This window comes from Gopherus evgoodei, chromosome 6 (assembly GCF_007399415.2).
Source record: "Gopherus evgoodei ecotype Sinaloan lineage chromosome 6, rGopEvg1_v1.p, whole genome shotgun sequence".
NCBI classification, from domain to species: domain Eukaryota; kingdom Metazoa; phylum Chordata; order Testudines; family Testudinidae; genus Gopherus; species Gopherus evgoodei.
In genome coordinates, this window is record NC_044327.1 from 45,095,518 (window position 1) to 45,114,199 (window position 18,682).

At 42.6% G+C, this 18,682-nt stretch overlaps 1 protein-coding gene across 2 annotated transcripts in view; it reads right to left on the bottom strand.

Annotated features, from left to right (window-relative positions):
• FRMD3 (FERM domain containing 3) overlaps positions 1 to 16,814 on the bottom strand; it is a 206,055-nt gene extending 189,241 nt beyond the window's left edge. For both annotated transcript variants that reach the window (XM_030567430.1, XM_030567428.1), the window contains exon 1: positions 16,382 to 16,814. In XM_030567430.1, coding sequence (XP_030423290.1) covers positions 16,382 to 16,531 — 150 coding nt within the window. In that variant the 5' untranslated portion in view covers positions 16,532 to 16,814. The remainder of the gene's footprint in view (positions 1 to 16,381) is intronic.
• Between the last annotated feature and the right edge of the window lie 1,868 nt (positions 16,815 to 18,682).

Consider the following 18,682-nt stretch of genomic DNA (forward strand, 5'->3'; position numbering starts at 1 on the left):
CCTGGCTGACCTTCACTGAGGTTGGCCAGGGGCGCAAAGACAAAAATGGGAATGACCCCCCAGGTCATTCCCTCCTTTATGTTGTATCTAAAAATAGAGTCAGTACTGCCCAGAATATGGGGCAAATGTACTAGAGAACCAGTGTATCAGAGAACCAGAGAGCACAGCGGCTCCGTGTCAGATCCCGCAGAAATGATGAGCTGCATGCCATTCTAGGGGGTGCCCCTGCAACAACCCCACCCATTGCTTCCCTCCTCCCCCAACCCTTCTGGGCTACCGTTGCAGGGTCCCCCCATTTGTGTGATGAAGAAATAAAGAATGCAGAAATAAGAAACACTGACTTTTTAGTGAGATAAAATGAGGAGGAGGCAGCCTCCAGCTGCTATGATAGTCCAGGCAGGACATTAAACGGTGGAGGGGAGAGGAGGACAGCATCCCACTGCTATGATAGTCCTCCTCTCATCGGGGAGAAGTACAGAAACCGGTTTAAAGAGCCCTTTATATCAATAGAAAGGGCCTCGTTGTGTGGACGGGTGCAGCATTAAATCGGTTTAACGCTGTTAAAATCGGTATAAACGCAGAGTGTAGACCAGGCCTCAGCCAAACATAGAACTAGAATGTCTTGAGACTGTGTAGATTACTGTTCACATTTCACTTAGCTGTGCCACTATAATTTTTAATGCTCAGTTGGCATGATTTCTTTCTTTAAACTGATTACATCCTTCCTTTAAACCTACCCGGTTCCTACGCCTGTTTCTGAGGTACGAACTGTGAGACAACATAGGAAAATGAATTAAACGATCCTAGCAACGTGAGTGGATTCTCCAGTCAAAACAAAACAGGATTTCTCTAGTGACTGACTCAAGTTGGTTGTTTCCATTAGCTTTATGTTAATGGACGAGTCTGCATAATGACTCACGTCAAGCACTATCTGTAATTGTCTCTCTTATTTCTATTCATTTTCCAGGATGAAGTTAAAGAAAATTCCCACAGATTGAGTGAGCAAGAGAAACTGACATCCGTATGTTTGATGGCGTACCACATACTGGCTCACTACATTTTCCAGCCTAAGTCCCAGAGGTGTCTCATGTTCAGAATGGTACTATATAATTTAAGCTCTCATCCACAGCTCTGATTCACTCTCTCATTCTAGGTTCTAAGAACAAGAGAAGGATAAGATTCTCTGATGCATCTGTCAGTATAAAATTATATACAAGTATTACAGTGAGCGTGAGAAATGTGCCATATTTGTAATACATGATCTCAGTGCAGCTAAACATGGCAGGAAGCAGAAGTGCTGATCATTTCTCTATGAACAAAAGCAACATTTGAAGCTGCCATTTACTTCATTAATGGACAATAGTCAATTAAATTAATTTACACAGAAAAGCCTAAGGAGACAACTAAAACCTGGGTCTCCTCACATTTCCATGCACGGGCTGCACCACTTAGAATTATTTTCTAAATGTGTATTTGGCTCTGCGAAAGAGAATGATGATAGGATTCCTGATGAGAGATGTGTATAATCTAAGGTTATGTCTTCACTGACAGAAATATATTTTTACAGTGAGATGTCTAATGCACATTCGCTAGCTCTCTCTAAAAACATAGTAGAGACAAGGTACTTTAGTTTTACTGTGAGGCAAACTAGGCATGGTCAAATCACAGGTGGGTAGGGTACAGTACCGACCTCGTGGGAAGCACTGCAAGTGCCTTGTTTGTGATTTGGATTTTACAGCAAAATAAGGTAACGTGAAGGATAGTCAACACTTGTTTTGTTAAAACAGAACACATGGTGTCAAAGAAAAACTCTACAGTCCTGTTCCTGGAAACTGATCCCATTGAAGTCAGCATGGCTCCCCAAAAACACAGGTGTCTATCCACATGGAACAGGCTGCACAGTCTAAGTATAAATTAAGGCCTGGATTCTATAAATATCTTGTGCATATAAGGACTCCTAATGAAATCAGTAATTCCACTAGTTCAAACCAGCAGCAGCGGTTTACAATATTACCCACACTCTTCAAGTTTCCATTGACAAGGATAACAGTAATGTTATGCCCATAAAGCTTTCATCATTTTATACTTCCTTCATTTTGGATTGCCTCACATATATGACATGAGTCTTTCTTACAAGGCTATTAGGATTGCATCTTTGTACATATACACACACTCTACAAACCCAATCTAAATCATATGTACTAGTTTTCCTAAAGAGTGACTATCAATTTGAAACGACTTTCAATTATTTAAAAAACAAAACCACACACCCGCACACTAGATTGGAGGTACTACATCTCACCTGTAGGTTCTGCTGCTCATTTCTGTTTTATCATTTTCCTGTGTTGTTGGGGGGGTAGTTGGTTGGTTGCTTTTTGTTGTTTTTTTACCCCACACACATTGTTGTATGAAAGACCTACACAAACAAATGTGCAGACAGATTTTTTAGAGGAAATAGTGAAACTAGGTACAAAATGTTGTCACATGCACAAAGTGAATGAGCTGGGAGGGAAATGGGGGGAAAAAATCTATTCTTCCTCTAGTCTCTCATTGTAACACCTACGGTTACTACAGCAGGCCAATAATTTCCAGATAAGAGCTGCTTTTTACCTTTGAAATGCATGGACTTCTCAAACTAGATGATTGATTTCTTTAATTTAAACTAAAAGCAAACAAGGAACAAATATAAAGTCTCCGCAACAAAAAGAAAGATACATGGAGTCATTTTAGCATTCTGCATCTTCAGTGAAACTCAAAACAGTAGCCACTTCACAGCTGTTACTGCTGCCAGAGAATAGGCCTCTGTACTTAAAGGTGCGCTACAAAAAAACAAAGTGAAAACATTCCCTTCCGCCAGTTACATCGCTGCATACACAACACTAAGTGACATTGAGGGTTCCAGATTTATTCTTGCTATGTGATTTCCACATCAAATATACTTTGTTTATAATAAAAAGCATAGAATTGCTTATTACCAATACTGCAAATTACTGAGCACCCCCGTAATTCAACAGCACTAGTAATAAAGACTGAAGTCAGAACTTAAATAATTCTGTGAATGATGTTCAAGCCTCAATGCCTCAAGCCCCACTCCTGCATACTATAGGAAATTTCAAAGATAATAATTAACATAATACTTGGTGCTTATGTAGCACTTTCAATTCTAAGCTCTCAAAGACATTTACAGAAGTGACGAGTATTATTTTTGCCCCTTTTTACAAAGTGAAAAACTAAGATGAAGTGAGATCAAACAATTTGCCCCAGCCACATAGCAAGTCAGTGGCACAGTTGACAACAGGAGTCAAAACACAGATTCCTCGTGCTGTGTGTTAAACATTAGACCGTGTATCTTCTAATTTTACATTCTGATTGGTTAATAGGCTCCAATATAATACATACATATATACATACATACATATAGTATTTTTATTATGTTAACAGCAGTATTGATTAAGGAATTAATCCTTTTACATGTTAAGAAGATTATTTTGAATAAACTGCACAGTGCTAGAATTAATTTATTTTACTATCCTGTCTGCAACAATTTAAGTCTCCTTTAGAGCAATGCTAACAGATTTTCAGCACTGAAATATATGCATAGACAAGCAAAGGGGGAAATGAAAGGTTTGGGGGTTTTCTTGAGCAAATGATCATTACCTCTTCTACAGGAATCATTCATTTTTGTTTTATGGTCATATTGTCCTGTTTCCAAGATAAGTAGAGAGTATAAAAAGATCCATTAAGTGTTCTGTTTTATCTCAAGTTTCCAGGGTTACTTTCAATGACATAACTAGTTTTCCTTTAACTCTAAAGTAAATGTTACCAGAATATGGATTTTCTTATAACAAGAAAGTAATACTTTGTACTTCGTGTCTTTCATCCCCCAGTTTTTCTTAAGTAAGCTGCACAACACCCTGTGAGGTCAGTAACGATTATACATATTTTCAAGGATCATTTCACCCACTACTGAAATGCAGCCAACTCGGGGGTTGGAATGCAACAGCTGTTTAACAGTACACATAAACTGTTATCAGATGATGTTTATACAAAATAAAAATAAAGTTAAAAAAGGAAACTAAGGGAACAGCAAGACTTGCACGGGCAAAGAAAATGGAACAAGACTGGATATAATAAACAAAGGTTAGGATGTAGGAGAGATAAGTCATGTAAAGGCTTGAAGGAAAGGACAACAATATTAAACTTGACTTAATAGGCATGGGATTAGAACAGGAGCAGAATGTGGCCTGATAGGTGGGCAATGATTTTAGCAGCTCAATTCTGGATGAACTGTAGAGAAGCAATGGAAAATGAGGAAGCTAGAGAGAAATAGGTTGTAGTATTTAAGACATCAGCTAACCAAAGCATAGACATGCAGTGTTAGCTGAAGGGATTAGTAGGAAGTGATGTATTTTCATGATGCGATAGAGGAAGGAACAGCAGGGTTCATTTGGCGACAGCTTGGATGTGACAGGAAAGAGATAGAAAGAAGTCCGAGATGACCTCGAGGTTATGAACCTCAGTAAGAAGGATGGCAATAATTGTCTGCACCAGAAGAGAAATGAGTAAAGGGCTTAGAAGGTAATAGGACGAGACAAAAACTTATCTACAGTATGTTTAATTTGATAAACCAGGACACCCAAGAGATAGCAATGCCACAAAAATGCAAGTATATTTCTACACCAACAGGAATCATCCTATAAAAGAATATATCAGACACCAATGTTGCTCATTATCTGGCCTGACTGATTGAGCCGTCAGCTATGTACAGACTGTCACGTGACAATCCAAATCTGTAGGGAGAAAACTCAGAGATCTTATTCCCTCTTCTCAGGAAGGATTCAAATCCCATTTTTTGTGAAAGATAATTTCACGGAGGCCAAGGAAGTTATGGAAACAGCATTTCAGAGAAATAAAGACGTTTGGATTCAGGTGAATGCAACAAAAAATCCTAAATAGGATGTTTCCACACCGCTGATTTGTTTTGGCTCTAACCTTGAGTGCATTACTCCTGTTAAATGATCTCCCAGTTACATCAAGTGGTTGATCATATCTAGGCAGAACTGAGCATCTCAGAATGCCAGAAGTCCCTATCTTGTGAGGTACAAAGTACCTTCAGTTCTCTTGCAAGACATGGGAATCCATGAAGTCATTAGGAGCAGGAGCTGCTCTACACCTCACAGGAGGCACTCAGCACATAACAGGATCAAATCCATTATTTGAGGAAATTTCAGTTGTGCTAGACTGTGTCTTATTTATTTATTTATTTTCTCCACTGGCTTTGAGGATTTTTTTTATTATTATTTGTATTACAGTAGTACCCATAAAGTGCTAGGCTTTGTCCAAAACACATAGGATGACACAGTCTGCACCTCAAAAAGCTTATGTTCTTGGAAGACAAACAACTAATGGAGGGTGGGTAGAAATCAAAATATTAGTACATACTATCATATATATAATTATTTTAAATTAGTATCAGCTACTCCCAACTTCCCCTCTAACTAGTAGTTATTAACTGGTGTGATGGGGCAAGGCTGGATGGCTACAGTAAAGTACTGAAGAACAGGTATGTTAGCCCCAGGCTAAACAAACCCCTAGTAGCATGGTAACCAAATGGCAGTTGCTCCAGGTTAATCAAGGCACCTGGCGCCAATTAAGATTTTTCTAGAAGGCAGTGGAGATAGCTACATTGATTAGAACACCTGCAGCCAATCAAGGCAGGCTAATCAGGGCACCTGGGTTTAAAAAGGAGCTCACTCCAGTCAGGCGGGGAGGAGCCAGAGGAGAGAAGTGCGTGTGAGGAGCTGGGAGCAAGAGGCGCAAGGAGCTGAGACTGAGAGGGTGTGCTACTGGAGGATTGAGGAATTATCAGACAATCAAGCATTATCAGACACCAGGAGAAAGGTCTTGCGGTGAGGATAAAGAAGGTGTTTGGAGGAGGCCATGGGGAAGTAGCCCAGGGAGGTGTAACTGTCATGCAGCTGTTACAAGAGGCACTACAGACAGCTGCAATCCACAGGGCCCTGGGCTGGAACACGGAGTAGAGGGCGGGCCCAGGTTCCTCCAAAACCTCTCAACTCCTGATCAGACACAGGAGGAGTTGACCCCGACTGTAGGTTCCACCAGAGGGGAAAATCACTGAGGTAAGCAAATCCACCAATAAGCGCAGGACCCACCAAGGTAAAGGAGGAACTTTGTCACACTGGCTAATTTTGTGTAGTGAGAAGTGCATTTTTATCTCTTTCCTTTCTCACATAGTTCATAATAAGTCAAAACTTTTAGTACATAAGTTTATTTCAATGTGACAGGCAATTTGGGGAAAAAAAAAAAAGACCCAAAAGGTTATTATGCAAGTCTAATGGCATAAATAGAGGTCAATTCCTATTCAGGCAGGTACATTTACTTCTAAATTTCACACTAGAGAGAGAGACTGGTACTGAATAATAAGACAGCTTTGTGATATTAATAAATATATCTTCATGGGTTTTGAAGAGATTCAAGAATTTTTATAAATAGGAACTGCTAATATGTGTTTTGGTTTATACACCTAGCTAATAACAGTCACTGGTTTGGGGTGTTTTTTTTTATAATGAGATTATTCAGTTCTTAAAAAGGGTACACCATACATCTACAAGTGTTTCATGTACAAGAATACATCATTGTAAGCCTGTGCACTTGTATGAAAGGACAACAGAAATCTGGTTTAATACATACAGGGACAGTCTCAAAATTGATCAATGGGGCTTTTGACATGCAACTCCTGTCAAGTGAACTACTAATACACTGCTACCTCAATATAACGCCACCCGAAATAATATGAGTTTGGATATAACGCGGTAAAGCGGTGCTCCGGGGGGGCGAGCCTGCACACTCTGGTGGATCAAAGCAAGTTCAATATAACACGTTTTCACCTATAAAGTGGTAAGATTTTTTGGCTCCCAAGGACAGTGTTATATCGGGGTAGAGGTGTAATTGCACGGCTACCAACTCAGACATGTAGTTGAGAATACAGGCCATAGTATCACATCTTTAAATGTATCAATAAAATGTGACATGAAACTCATTCTAATTTGCATTCCCTACCTACATCTTCTATCTCCATTTCCTAATAGCTGAATTGTTACAGCACCATAAAGCAGCTCAAGGTATTTGCTGGTTATGGCTCTGACATCACTTACAGGATAAATATAAATTCACTAAATCTCCTGCCTGCTGTCTACATAATCCTTAACCTTTCCCTTTCCACAGCTAAGGTTCATTTCATCATCTTCATCCCTGGCTCCTTAGCTCTCTCATTTCCCTTGTTCCCCCCTGTCATAAACAGATAGCTAAGGGTTAACGTCTCTTTCATCTGGAAAGAAGTATTTGAACCACCTGACCAGAGGACCAATCAGGAAACAGGATTTTTTTCAACTCTGGGTGGAGGGAATTTTGTGTCTGAGTCTTTGTCTGTCTGCCTGCTTTTCTCTCAGCTTTGAGAAGTGATTTCTGTTTTCTAATCTTCTGTTTCCAAGTTGTGAGTACCAAACATAGTTTTGTTGTTTTTGTATTTACATGTCTATAGTGGCTGGAGTGCTTTGATTTGTATTCTTTTTGAATAAGGCTGTTTATTTAATATTCTTTTAAGCAATTGACCCTGTATTTGTCACCTTAATACAGAGAGACTATTTGTATGTATTTTTCTTTCTTTTTTATATAAAGCTTTCTTTTAAGACCTGTTGGAGTTTTTTTTTAGTGGGGAACTTTAGGGAAATTGAGCCTGTACTCACCAGGGAATTGGTGGGAGGAAGAAATCAGGGGGAGATCTGTGTGTGTTGGATTTGCTAGCCTGATTTTGCATTCCCTCTGGGTGAAGAGGAAAGTGCTTTTGTTTCCAGGACTGGAATTACAGAGGGTGGACTCCCTCTGTTTAGATTCACAGAGCTTGTGTCTGTGTATCTCTCCAGGAGCACCTGGAGGGGGGAAGGGAAAAAGGATTATTTCCCTTTGTTGTGAGACTCAAGGGATTTGGGTCTTGGGGTCCCCAGGGAAGGTTTTTCAGGGGGACCAGAGTGCCCCAAAACACTCTAATTTTTTGGGTGGTGGCAGCCGTACCAGGTCCAAGCTGGTAACTAAGCTTGGAGGTTTTCATGCTAACCCCCATATTTTGGACACTAAGGTCCAAATCTGGGACTAAGTTATGACACCCCCTCCTTCCCATTTATTTCCCAAGTTGTCAATATCTCACATGTCTTCACAGTTGAGTTCATCTCCCAACGGACATTGGTCCTTTATCACAAAAGCTTGCTTCAGCATACTCTGTTGTTCTACACATTTCACTGAGCAATGAGAAGTTTAAAGAGAGTCCTTTGGTTCAAGTTTATTTTATAAATTGGTATCTTTCGGTAAGATGCAAAGAGAGAATATATTAAATTTATTCAAGAAGGAGGGTCCACAATTATTAATGGAAAGATACAGGACACTGCGAATGTCACATTAAAGACCAAATACCAACACGTGAACCATGTGTGCTCAAGAGAAAAGGTAAAAGAAAAAAATTGTTCATAAATAAATTATCAGTTTCACAATCTAAAATAGGTCAGAAATATTTTCTGCAAAGGGCTGTACAAAGTTTACATATAAAGGTCAATGTAAAATTGATGGAGCATTCACAACAGATTGTAATGACCACTCTCAGATTTGGTCTTCCCTTTTCTTTTTTTTTCCAGAGGTGTAAGACCTATCCGCAGATCATAACCAAAGCAGAAGAAAGTTTGTTGGTTTTCCTTTTTGAATTCAAAACAATTTTTTCCATCACCTTTTCCCCCCCTAATGTGACAGCTGGATTCACCAAGAAATGAGGTTCTAATGATAACCAAATCATCATTTATGTACCAAAAGGTAATGTAATGAAACTATAAGCAAATATATACATTTCTATTCAGGAAAGATCAACTCAATGGCAGCATCTTTTGTTGAGACAGGTCCTGTTATTGGAGTTTTACAGCTCAGCTGACTGGAGTATTAGGAAATTAAGTAACTTGCCCCAGGTCATTCAGTATTTTTACAAATTCAGCCTCCAGGCATTGAACTCGGAGATCCATGCCTCACTGAATCTTTCACCCTTCCCTTCACAAATATTATGGAGGGTACAGCACGTTGATATAACCGCAGGGATGCTGCTTTCCCCCAAGTCTAGCTTCCCATACAGAGATCGCCAGCGCCCCTTTAAACGGCCAAAAGCACACTCCACAGTGTGGAGTCCCTGCCTGCAGCTTCCTGAACAGGCCAGAGTTCTGAAAGACGCATGCATCATGCACCTTTCCAGGCCAGCCTGTGTTAATGTCAATGAAACGCCCACGGTGATCCACAAGCACCTGGAGAACCACAGAGAAATACTCCTTCCGATTAACGTACTCAGATGCTAGGTAGGGTGGTGCCAGAATAGGAATATGCGTCCCATCTATCACCCCTCCACAGTTAGGGAAACTCATTTGTGCAAAGCCATCCACAATGTCCTGCACGTTCCCCAGAGTCACGGTTCTTCTTAGCAGGATGCAATTAATGGTCCTGCAAACTTGCATCAACACGATTCCAACGGTCGACTTTCCCACTCCAAACTGGTTCCCGACCGATCGGTAGCTGTCTGGAGTTGCCAGCTTCCAGATTGCAATAGCCACCTGCTTCTCCACCGTCAGGGCAGCTCTCAATCTCGTGTCCTTGCACCACAGGGTGGGGGCAAGCTCAGCACACAGTCCCATGAAAGTGGCTTTTCTCATCCGAAAGTTCTGCAACCACTGCTCTTCATCCCAGACTTTCATGACGACGTGATCCCACCACTCAGTGCTTGTTTCCCGAGCCCAAAAGCGGCGTTCCACGGTGCTGAGCATTTTCGTGAATGCCAGAAGCAATTTAGTGTCATACGTATCAGGCGACTCGCTATCATCGTCTGACTCCTCATCACTTTGGATCATAAGGAATAGCTCAATTGCCAAACGTGATGTGCTGGCGAGACTCCTCAGCATACTCCTCAGCAGTTCGGGCTCCATTTCCCACAGAAATAGCGCTGCACAGAAACCGTTGAGAGAGTCAAGATGGTGCCAAACGTGGATGGAAAAACAGGGATTGCTGGGATGTGAAGCGATGCATCACGGGGCATTGGGACAGGAAGCAGAACGACCCGCACCCTCTGCCCCCTTCCCACAGCCCACGGCGCCAAAATGGGACGAGGTGCTCTGTGGGATAGCTGCCCATAATGCACCACTCCCAACAGCGCTGCAAATGTGGGCACACTGCAGCGCTGGTAGCTGTCAGTGTGGCCACACTGCAACGCTTTCCCTACACAGCTGTACGAAGACAGCTTTAACTCCCAGAGCTGCACTCCTGCAAGCGTAGCCAAGGCCAGAGTCTCTTAGCAGAGTCAGAGCAGTTGGAGTTGAAAGGCCTGAAATGCCAGAAGCTGTTAACAGCTGTCAGATTGCAGTGTAATTTAAATTAGAAACATGTTACATTTACTAGTCTTTCTGGAGATGAGGGTTAAAATTCTGCCTTAGATCATTTATGAAAATTAATTTAATGGCTTCATAATGGTTCATGATAGACATTTGTTCACAGTAAAAAAATCCACTATACAATTGGTTAGTCCAACCTAACACCCTCTACTTAAGATCAGATAAGGAATTAGCAGGTGTATCAGGATTAAAGGTATATTGGAATAGTTAAGGCTACAATTCAACAAGGTACACATAAACCCATACTTAATTTTAAGCATGTGAGTTAGTCCCACTGAAGTCAATGACTTCTTCCTGTTATATGTTTGTACAGAACCTAGCACAGTGGGGCCTTTGGGCACTACTGCAATATAAACAACCCACAACAACAAATATTTAATAGACCCACTAATACTTAAAATACACAGTCTCTAAGAACATGTGAGTCATAAAGCATCCTATCATCTACTCATTAAGGTATTTAGGTTATGGCAACAAAGTTTAAACCAGGATACTTTGATATTTTAACGTAATATTGGCAAAACCAAGAAAAGAATCCTTGTTCGCTTTGCATGACTCTTCTCTGGGTTTCACAGTTCCTCAAAAAATTCTTACTGTTCTGAATCTGACTGCAGCAAAAGGTTCTAAATCCTATTTCTGACATTATCCTCTCCTAAACCTTTACTGAAATCCCTTTAGTAGTATGCTCAGGCAGGCAGGTCAACTGTCTTTTGCAAATGGAAACAGACAGTGACCGCAATACCTTTAGGTTATTTTCCATGCAGTCTACCTTTTAGCTATGCAACTGCAGCTTACTCTAGCCCTGCTGTAAGACTGTCAAATGTGCAGGTCCCAGGAAGGCTTAATCCATAAATAAAATAAATTTTAAAAAAAAAGAGGGAAACAAATGTCATTGCAAGAATTAGTTAAGCCTCAGTCCCCAACCATTTCCCGTGTCACTCATCACCTCATCTAATTTGCACTCATAAAGTCTCACTGCTTAAGAAGCAATATATTGAATTCTGACCTTTGAGCTACATATCTAGCCCCGAGCTACTTGATGACCTACATGACGACAGTTCTACAGCCCAGTTGGCTAGAATCTACAAATGAATGATTCATATTAGTCTCTCCCCAACCCACTCCATAATTTGATATTTCACAAAGAAAAATCATTTCTAGCAATAAGCACTATTAGCCTCTTGAGTGACCGAAGCGCCACTTGAAAGAACCTTAATGCTAAAACGCAAATGCTGGTCTTATTTTTCCTTTAATCCCATTAAATTTACACAAAGAAATTTGAGTCACATTTTTTTAACCCAGTTAACCCGAAGTGTCTTTTATGGTCTGGCTGAAGAATGCACAATTCTGGTTGCATTTTTTGTTGGGCCAAATTCTGCAATGAAGCTACTAACTGGTATACAAATGAGTATATTTGTTTAGCTTTATGCTGAAGTGCCTATCATGAGCTCTAAAATAACTCCACGCCTGTAACACAGCTATGGTCAAGGGTATATTTATTCAAACAGGATTTGGCAGTGTAAAAGTTGAGACAGCAAATGTTACAAACTACATATAGCTGCATTTCTCACACACACACACCCCAAAAAAAGACAGAATGTGGGCCCCTCTCTATTTCTTACTACACTCATACTACCAGTGCTCAGATTCCATATTTGAGCAATTAGACTCCACTGTCCTGATAATCATCAAAACGTTACTGTCCAATGTTTTCTAGCCGTCACAATTCTGGCATTACTGCTATTACCCCACAGCATGGGCTGTTCTCTCCCTTATGAATATGCAGCATTTTGATAACATACTAACATGCAAAAAAAATTGTCCAAACAATTTTTTTCTGTGATTCTGGGAAGATGTGCAGGAGTTTTGTGAAAGTGTGAGGATGTCTACTAGGCTGCATGGAAATTTTAAAGTGTGTGCATGGGTGCTCATGTTTGTGTGTACCACTGAAGAATTGTCCGAGTTGGATTTTCATTTTCACATGGCCTATTTTTGGCAAACTACACTCCATTCTCCAGCTACAAACACATCTTTTTGCCCTCTGCAAGCAAGTGGCGTTGCACCTGTTCTGCATCTCCACTAAATGCCCTATCTGGACAAGTCAGCTCTATTCATCTTGCATGCAAAGATGAACTTAAGAGTGTCATGTAGGTCCCTGAAGAATTTTGTTCATTCAATTAAGTCCACACAGATGATGCAGAAGTTGAAGAGACACCTCCACTGGTGAAGCTTGGATTTTGTTCACTTGTTCAATAATGGAGTTAAGCTAAGAAAGGCCTAACAAAGGTAATGTGTTTTAAGCAAAGCCTTGTATGTTCCACAGTGAAGTCCCCAGATTTTTGACAGACTAGAAATTGTGAGGCTGATTCATTTAAAATTTTAACTAGAGATATTTTACATTTTAATATAAAATACAATCAGTACAGTAGCTATAGTCTAATCATTCAAATTTTATATATTGTCTCTTCATATTCAGTTTTTGATCCACTAAAGATTTTTGCATTGACAAAGTATAACTGCACTGTATGTGTTATTGGGGGAAAAGTGGAGGCCTTGCCAGCTAAGCAGGAGACGGTTTGGGCTTTTGGCAGATGGGAGAGAATGGAGAGCAGCTTGAGATTGTGAAATATGTACAATGGCTGGAGTTTTCTGCTAAAGTGCTCAGCAGTGAAATAAATAACGTTGACATTTGCGCAGTCATCCTTAGGTTTCAGAGTCCACGACCCATATAGAAAAATGAAGACATTCACATCTGTTAGATCTATTGTTTTAGGCTGTTTGCAGACTCAGGAAGACATAATTTATAATGAGTTAAGTTTTCAGGGTTGTCTTCATAACTATGACAGTTTAAAACACTTTAAAATGTTGCTGTTTTTCTACCTATATCATTTTAATACCACAAATGCAACACAGTTACAGAATAATCAAACTGTTTCCATTACCATAATAAGCTAATCACTTGGCACTCACTCTGCAGAGTCCCTAAAGAACTGCACCTTGTTTAACCTTCCAGGGCATCAGAGGCCAGATTCTCAGCTGGTGTAACAGTAGCTCCAGTAAGTATATGGAACTAGTCGGATTTAGAGCAGCTGAGAATCTCAACCTAAGTTCTTTGTTATATAAAGATACTCTTTTTTCCACTGATGTCAGAGGTGTGCAGTGTTAAGCTTACACAAGTGCCATTCTGAAGGACATCCAGGTTCATGCACTCATTAAAGCTATGATCTCATAACTACACTGTTCAATTATTAAAGAATTTAAGACTGCATGGATGTGATGTCAGTAATTCCCCGCTACTTCTAGACATTTTACAAGAACAAGAATCAAATTCTACACTGATTTACACTCTGAAGAATCCCATTATGTGACAGTTAACGTAGCTGCCCAGGAAGTAAACCAGAACAGCATTTGGCTCAAGCAAAAAAAGTTGCAAAATTAATGGATCCTGATTTTCAGAGGTGCTGTGAATTCACAAATCGCAATGACTACAATTCAAGTTGTGGGTGCTCAGTATCTCTGGAAATTAGGTCTGTGGTGACCTACAGCCTAGCAAAGGAAAAGAAGCATTCTCTTCTGACATGAAGGGCCAAATTAATCCCTAGTGTAACTTCAGCAAAGTCAGTACGATTATACAAGGAAGAATTTGGCCTCAAATGCTTACAGAATTCTCTGCATTCCTCACATGAGAGGAACATATCCGAGTCTGGATTTTATTAGGAATATTCCCATTTCACCCAAACCGTGTCTGTCAAAAATATTATCACAGGCAGACAACAAACTCTACTTCTTTAGAAATTTCACATGCTTTTTTACATTGTATGGTTCCCTCAGATGGGTCCATCTTTTTTCAGGCTGGTTAGAGTAAGGAAAGGCGAGCACAATAAAATCACCCTGATTTTACCTGTTCAACTGTGATAAATTAGATTAAAAATCCTCATGTGAGGAACTATTTTCTACCTTAAATCATGGGAAAATATCGGGCTCAGCTCATTCCTTCAGATACGGTTCACTTTGAATGCTATGAACTTTCTCAATGCTCAGTATTGCCTGAGCGCAAACACTTTTGGATCCTGCTTTCAAAATAATGTTTTGCTGACATTGGTAATGAGGTCCATCCATCACATATCATCATAACGAGGAACAGATGAAACACTTCATTAGAGCATGCTGTTGTACTGGAGTTTCTTTTATCCTAGGAAACTTTAGGTACTAGGAATGTTTTCCTCGCCCCTTATCTTTATACTAATAACATTTTTTGTCCAATAGATCCAACAACACTTGTAATTCATGAAGCTTCGCATATAATTCTCAATAGGAATCAAGATTAGTCCATGAGAATATTGAACAGAACCAGATTCCTGGCACTCCAAAATAAATGGGGAAGGGTTAATAAATTCTCACATGGTTATTGGTCACTTTGCCAGGACAGAGTAGAATAAGAAAAAGAAAAAAAACAGTGTGTCAGTCCATAGCATATTTTAGGTGCAAATTAGCATATCTGCCCTTCCATTAAACACACCCTGAATACATTTCATTCACTGTACATAGCAGGAGCAGCAGCGAAGCTGCCAAAGGGCACTGTATCTGCTCATTCACATAGAAGGTGCTCTCCGGTCCAAGACAGGAAAAATAAAGGACAGGTGGAAAGAGCACCCCACAGGAACTGCCTATCACTTTGCCATTAACAAATGATGTAGAGCCTAACGATAAGCAGGCCCTTTGGAAGTGAAAGGGGGGCTGACTGTGACCCAATTACCTGCACAGATCAAAGCACCAGAGAGCACTTGTTTCCTGTGCAACAGGGCAGCAGCTCAGCTGTTCCCAACAGCAGGGTGAGGTCTGCTGCTGCAAAAGCCTGCAACATACAACAGCACACACACCCCAACTCAATGAATTTTGTTACCGCCAAATAAATAAATATCTTTCAGTGTGAGGAAGGAGATGGAACACAATAAAAACTCCAGGATCCACCACTACTAGAAAACAGAAATGCAATTTACAATCAATAGCTAATTGCTCTCAGGCAGATTTGGCATTGCAGTACCAATTGTAAATCTTGTTATACTTTCTTTGTTTCTTTTTTCCATTGCAATGTTTTACAAGGAAAAAAATATTTTTCAGTATGTCATGGAGACACAAACATTACACACACACTTAGACACAATGGACCAGATTTGTCCCTAGCACCACTCCAGCTACCTCAATGGAGTTATAACATTACTACTACTACAGCCAGCATTTCCAAGGTGCTGAAACTAGGGGTGCTGCTGCACTCGCCTAGTTTGAAGGGGTTTTCATCATAAACAGGGTTTTCAGTTTGGCACAATGGCTCTCAGCACCTCCCACTATACAAGTTTTGCCAGCACCAGTTATTCCAGTGAAGTTCGTTAATTTGCAGTACAGTATTGTCCTTTCACAGCAATTTGCTTACAATTTTTCTTCTGGAAGTTTTCCCCAATCACTCTCTCTCCCGTAACCACACTGTTTATTAGGCCTTTGTTTTCCCTGCCCGCTTCTCTAGAGGCGCTCATTCCCCATATACACAACTTCTCCATACTCTCGTAGTGAACGCACCAGGCAGTGTGCGTGAGAGAGAAAGGAATACAACTGGATGGAACGACACGCACGGTGTAAATGTCAATGCAGGATTATGTGCCGAAGAGCCCATGGGTTAGAAGGGAAGAGGGGGCAGGCGGCATGTTACCGGGGAGGAAGGCAGACCTGTAAGTGCCCCCTGGCGTGGCTGATCCTGCAGAGGGACCTGAGAGGCCAGAGGTTGGAGTATTGTGTTTTACAGCCCTGGGGCTGCCTGTGGTTTAGAACAGGGAAATCCTTCCCACTCACCATCTTCGGGCAAACCCAGGCTCCCCACCCCATACTCCCCCGCCAGGCACCTGGATATGGCAGGAGATCTCGGAGTCGTCCAGCAGCCGGATGGTGCATTTCATCTCCTGGCTCAGGGACCTGATGCTCGAGCTCCGGAACCGGATCATTTTCATGGTCCTCCTGCCGCCTCGCCTCATGCACTCGCAGGGGGCGAACATGCACCACAGCCCCCGGGAAGCGAGCCCAGCTGCCCGGGCACCTGGAGCCTCCCACCCCGGGCTGCGCAGTGCAGCTAGAGCTGAGCTTGACGGCCGCTCAGCCCCGAGGCGGCGGCTCCTGCGGCGGAGCGGACACCATGCTGCCGCCGCCGCCGCCCGAGCCCAGGCTCTTCTCCGCAGCCAGCCCCACACGGGGCCGCGCGCCTAAACCACAAGCCCCGGCGGCGTGTGAAGAGACTGGGGTCTACGCCAGAGGCTGGGACCGCTGCTGCTGCTGCGTCAGGCTCTGCTCGCCTGTCTCCAGCCCAAGCTCAGCATCCCTCCACCCCTCCCTGCCTGCCTCGCAGCCCGCCGTTGCCCCTCCCTGCGCCTCCTCCTCCCTTCTCTCTCTCTCTTTCAGGCTCACCTCTTCTCTCTCGCGCCCAGCCGCCTCCTCGTCTGTCTCCCTCCTTCCCCCCTCACATGTTCTTCCTTCCTCCTCCCCCTCCTCCGAACATTTTCTCTTCTCCTCCCTCTATTGCTCTCTAGTTCTCTTCCCTGCCTGCCTTGCTTCTCCCTCCCATTGTCTCACCCCCGTTCCCCTGCATTCAGTTTCTGCTGGGGCACAGGTGGGATTAAGCTAAAGGCCTGCTCTCAAAGCAGTCCCAGGAGAAGGGGGTCCTTGCTGCAGATTTGGAAAAGTCAGCATTTGCCACCTTTGCAAGGAAAATTATGAAAGGGCCCGATTGGGGTGACGGTTGTGAGTGTGAGTGAGGGTGCAAATGCTCTGTTCATTTTAGCATAGCCTGTGGCAAGTTCCTTGACCTAAGGAGTTTATTAGAGTAGATTTAAATAAAGATGATACAAAGAGTTTTGAAGCGTCAGTTATTGGTCATTGGGGGTAACATACAGAGTATAGGGGGAAGCTGGTATTTGGAAATTGGTTAGCACATAATATATACAGTCTGTAAGGTCCCCAATGCAGGGTGTACGGTGGGTGGGATCAAGAAGCAGTAAGGAAGAAGTGAGGGTGCATCGCTCATACAGTGGGTTACACGCAGTCATGGATATAAGTAAGCGGGCCGGGTAATGGGGACAGGATGACCCTCACATGGTGGAATCCAGTTTGGTGGGTTTAGGGCTCAGGGGATATGGTTCAGTAGGGGGGGTTTATAGGCCTCCTCCCCCCCTGTGGGTGCACGAAGCCACGCCGGCTCATTCCTGGTATTGGCGGTGGCCGGTGATATGCTCTGTGTAAATGTCACTAGACCACCAGATAGTGTCCGAGACCATCAAACATCTCATGAGCTGTGCATAGCGACAGCCCACCCCACAGGCCCTAAGTAGTACAAAGCCACTCAAACCACCCCTGCACCTGAGTAACTCAATTTTGTGTTTCCACAGGTTGGGCCCTGCTTAGAACAAAAACAGCCCGTGGTGGTGGAGATGGATGGAGTAAGAAGATGGAAAGGTACAGAATGCTATAATTACAACCTGTTATCACTATATCCTATTTAAGAACGTGTGTCTTAGAGCCACATGATTCCAGAGAGAACTAGTCCATTATACATGATATGTTCTGATCCCATTAGCTGGTCCCTACTGTGACAGACCCAGGCCAGTGTGGTACAGGAGTCTGGTAGAGGGCAAATATACTGGTCCTATTGGCATCCAGCGGGGGTGGGCGGGCAAAGCCCGCCCACTTCTAAAGGGCCTCCCCCAGCCTAAGGGGAGGACCCACAGGTCTGGGACACCAAATAATTACGGGGGACAACTAATGAAAAAAACAGGATCGGGAGTGAGGTCATAGGGCTAAACGAAGGGAACCCGATGGGGACACCGAGCAGAGAACCCCGGACAACGCCCACTGCTCCTCGAAGGCGTCAAGGGAGCCAGTGGACGCCGCCCAGAGGAACTCAGCCCGGATGCGTGAGCAGACGGAGGAACGGAAATAGGCCCTACAGTCGCAGGAAATCCCGTCGGCCAACCTCCTCTCCCTGGTGTTGTAGATGGCCAGTTTGGCCAGGGCCAAGAGGAGGTTGAGAAGGAGATCCCGCGACTTCGTGGGGCCACGGATGGGGAGCGTGTAGATAAAAAGGTGAGGGGAAAAGTGCAACCAAAAACGCAGGAAAATATTCAGGAGGAGCCGGAACAGGGGCTGCAACCTGGCGC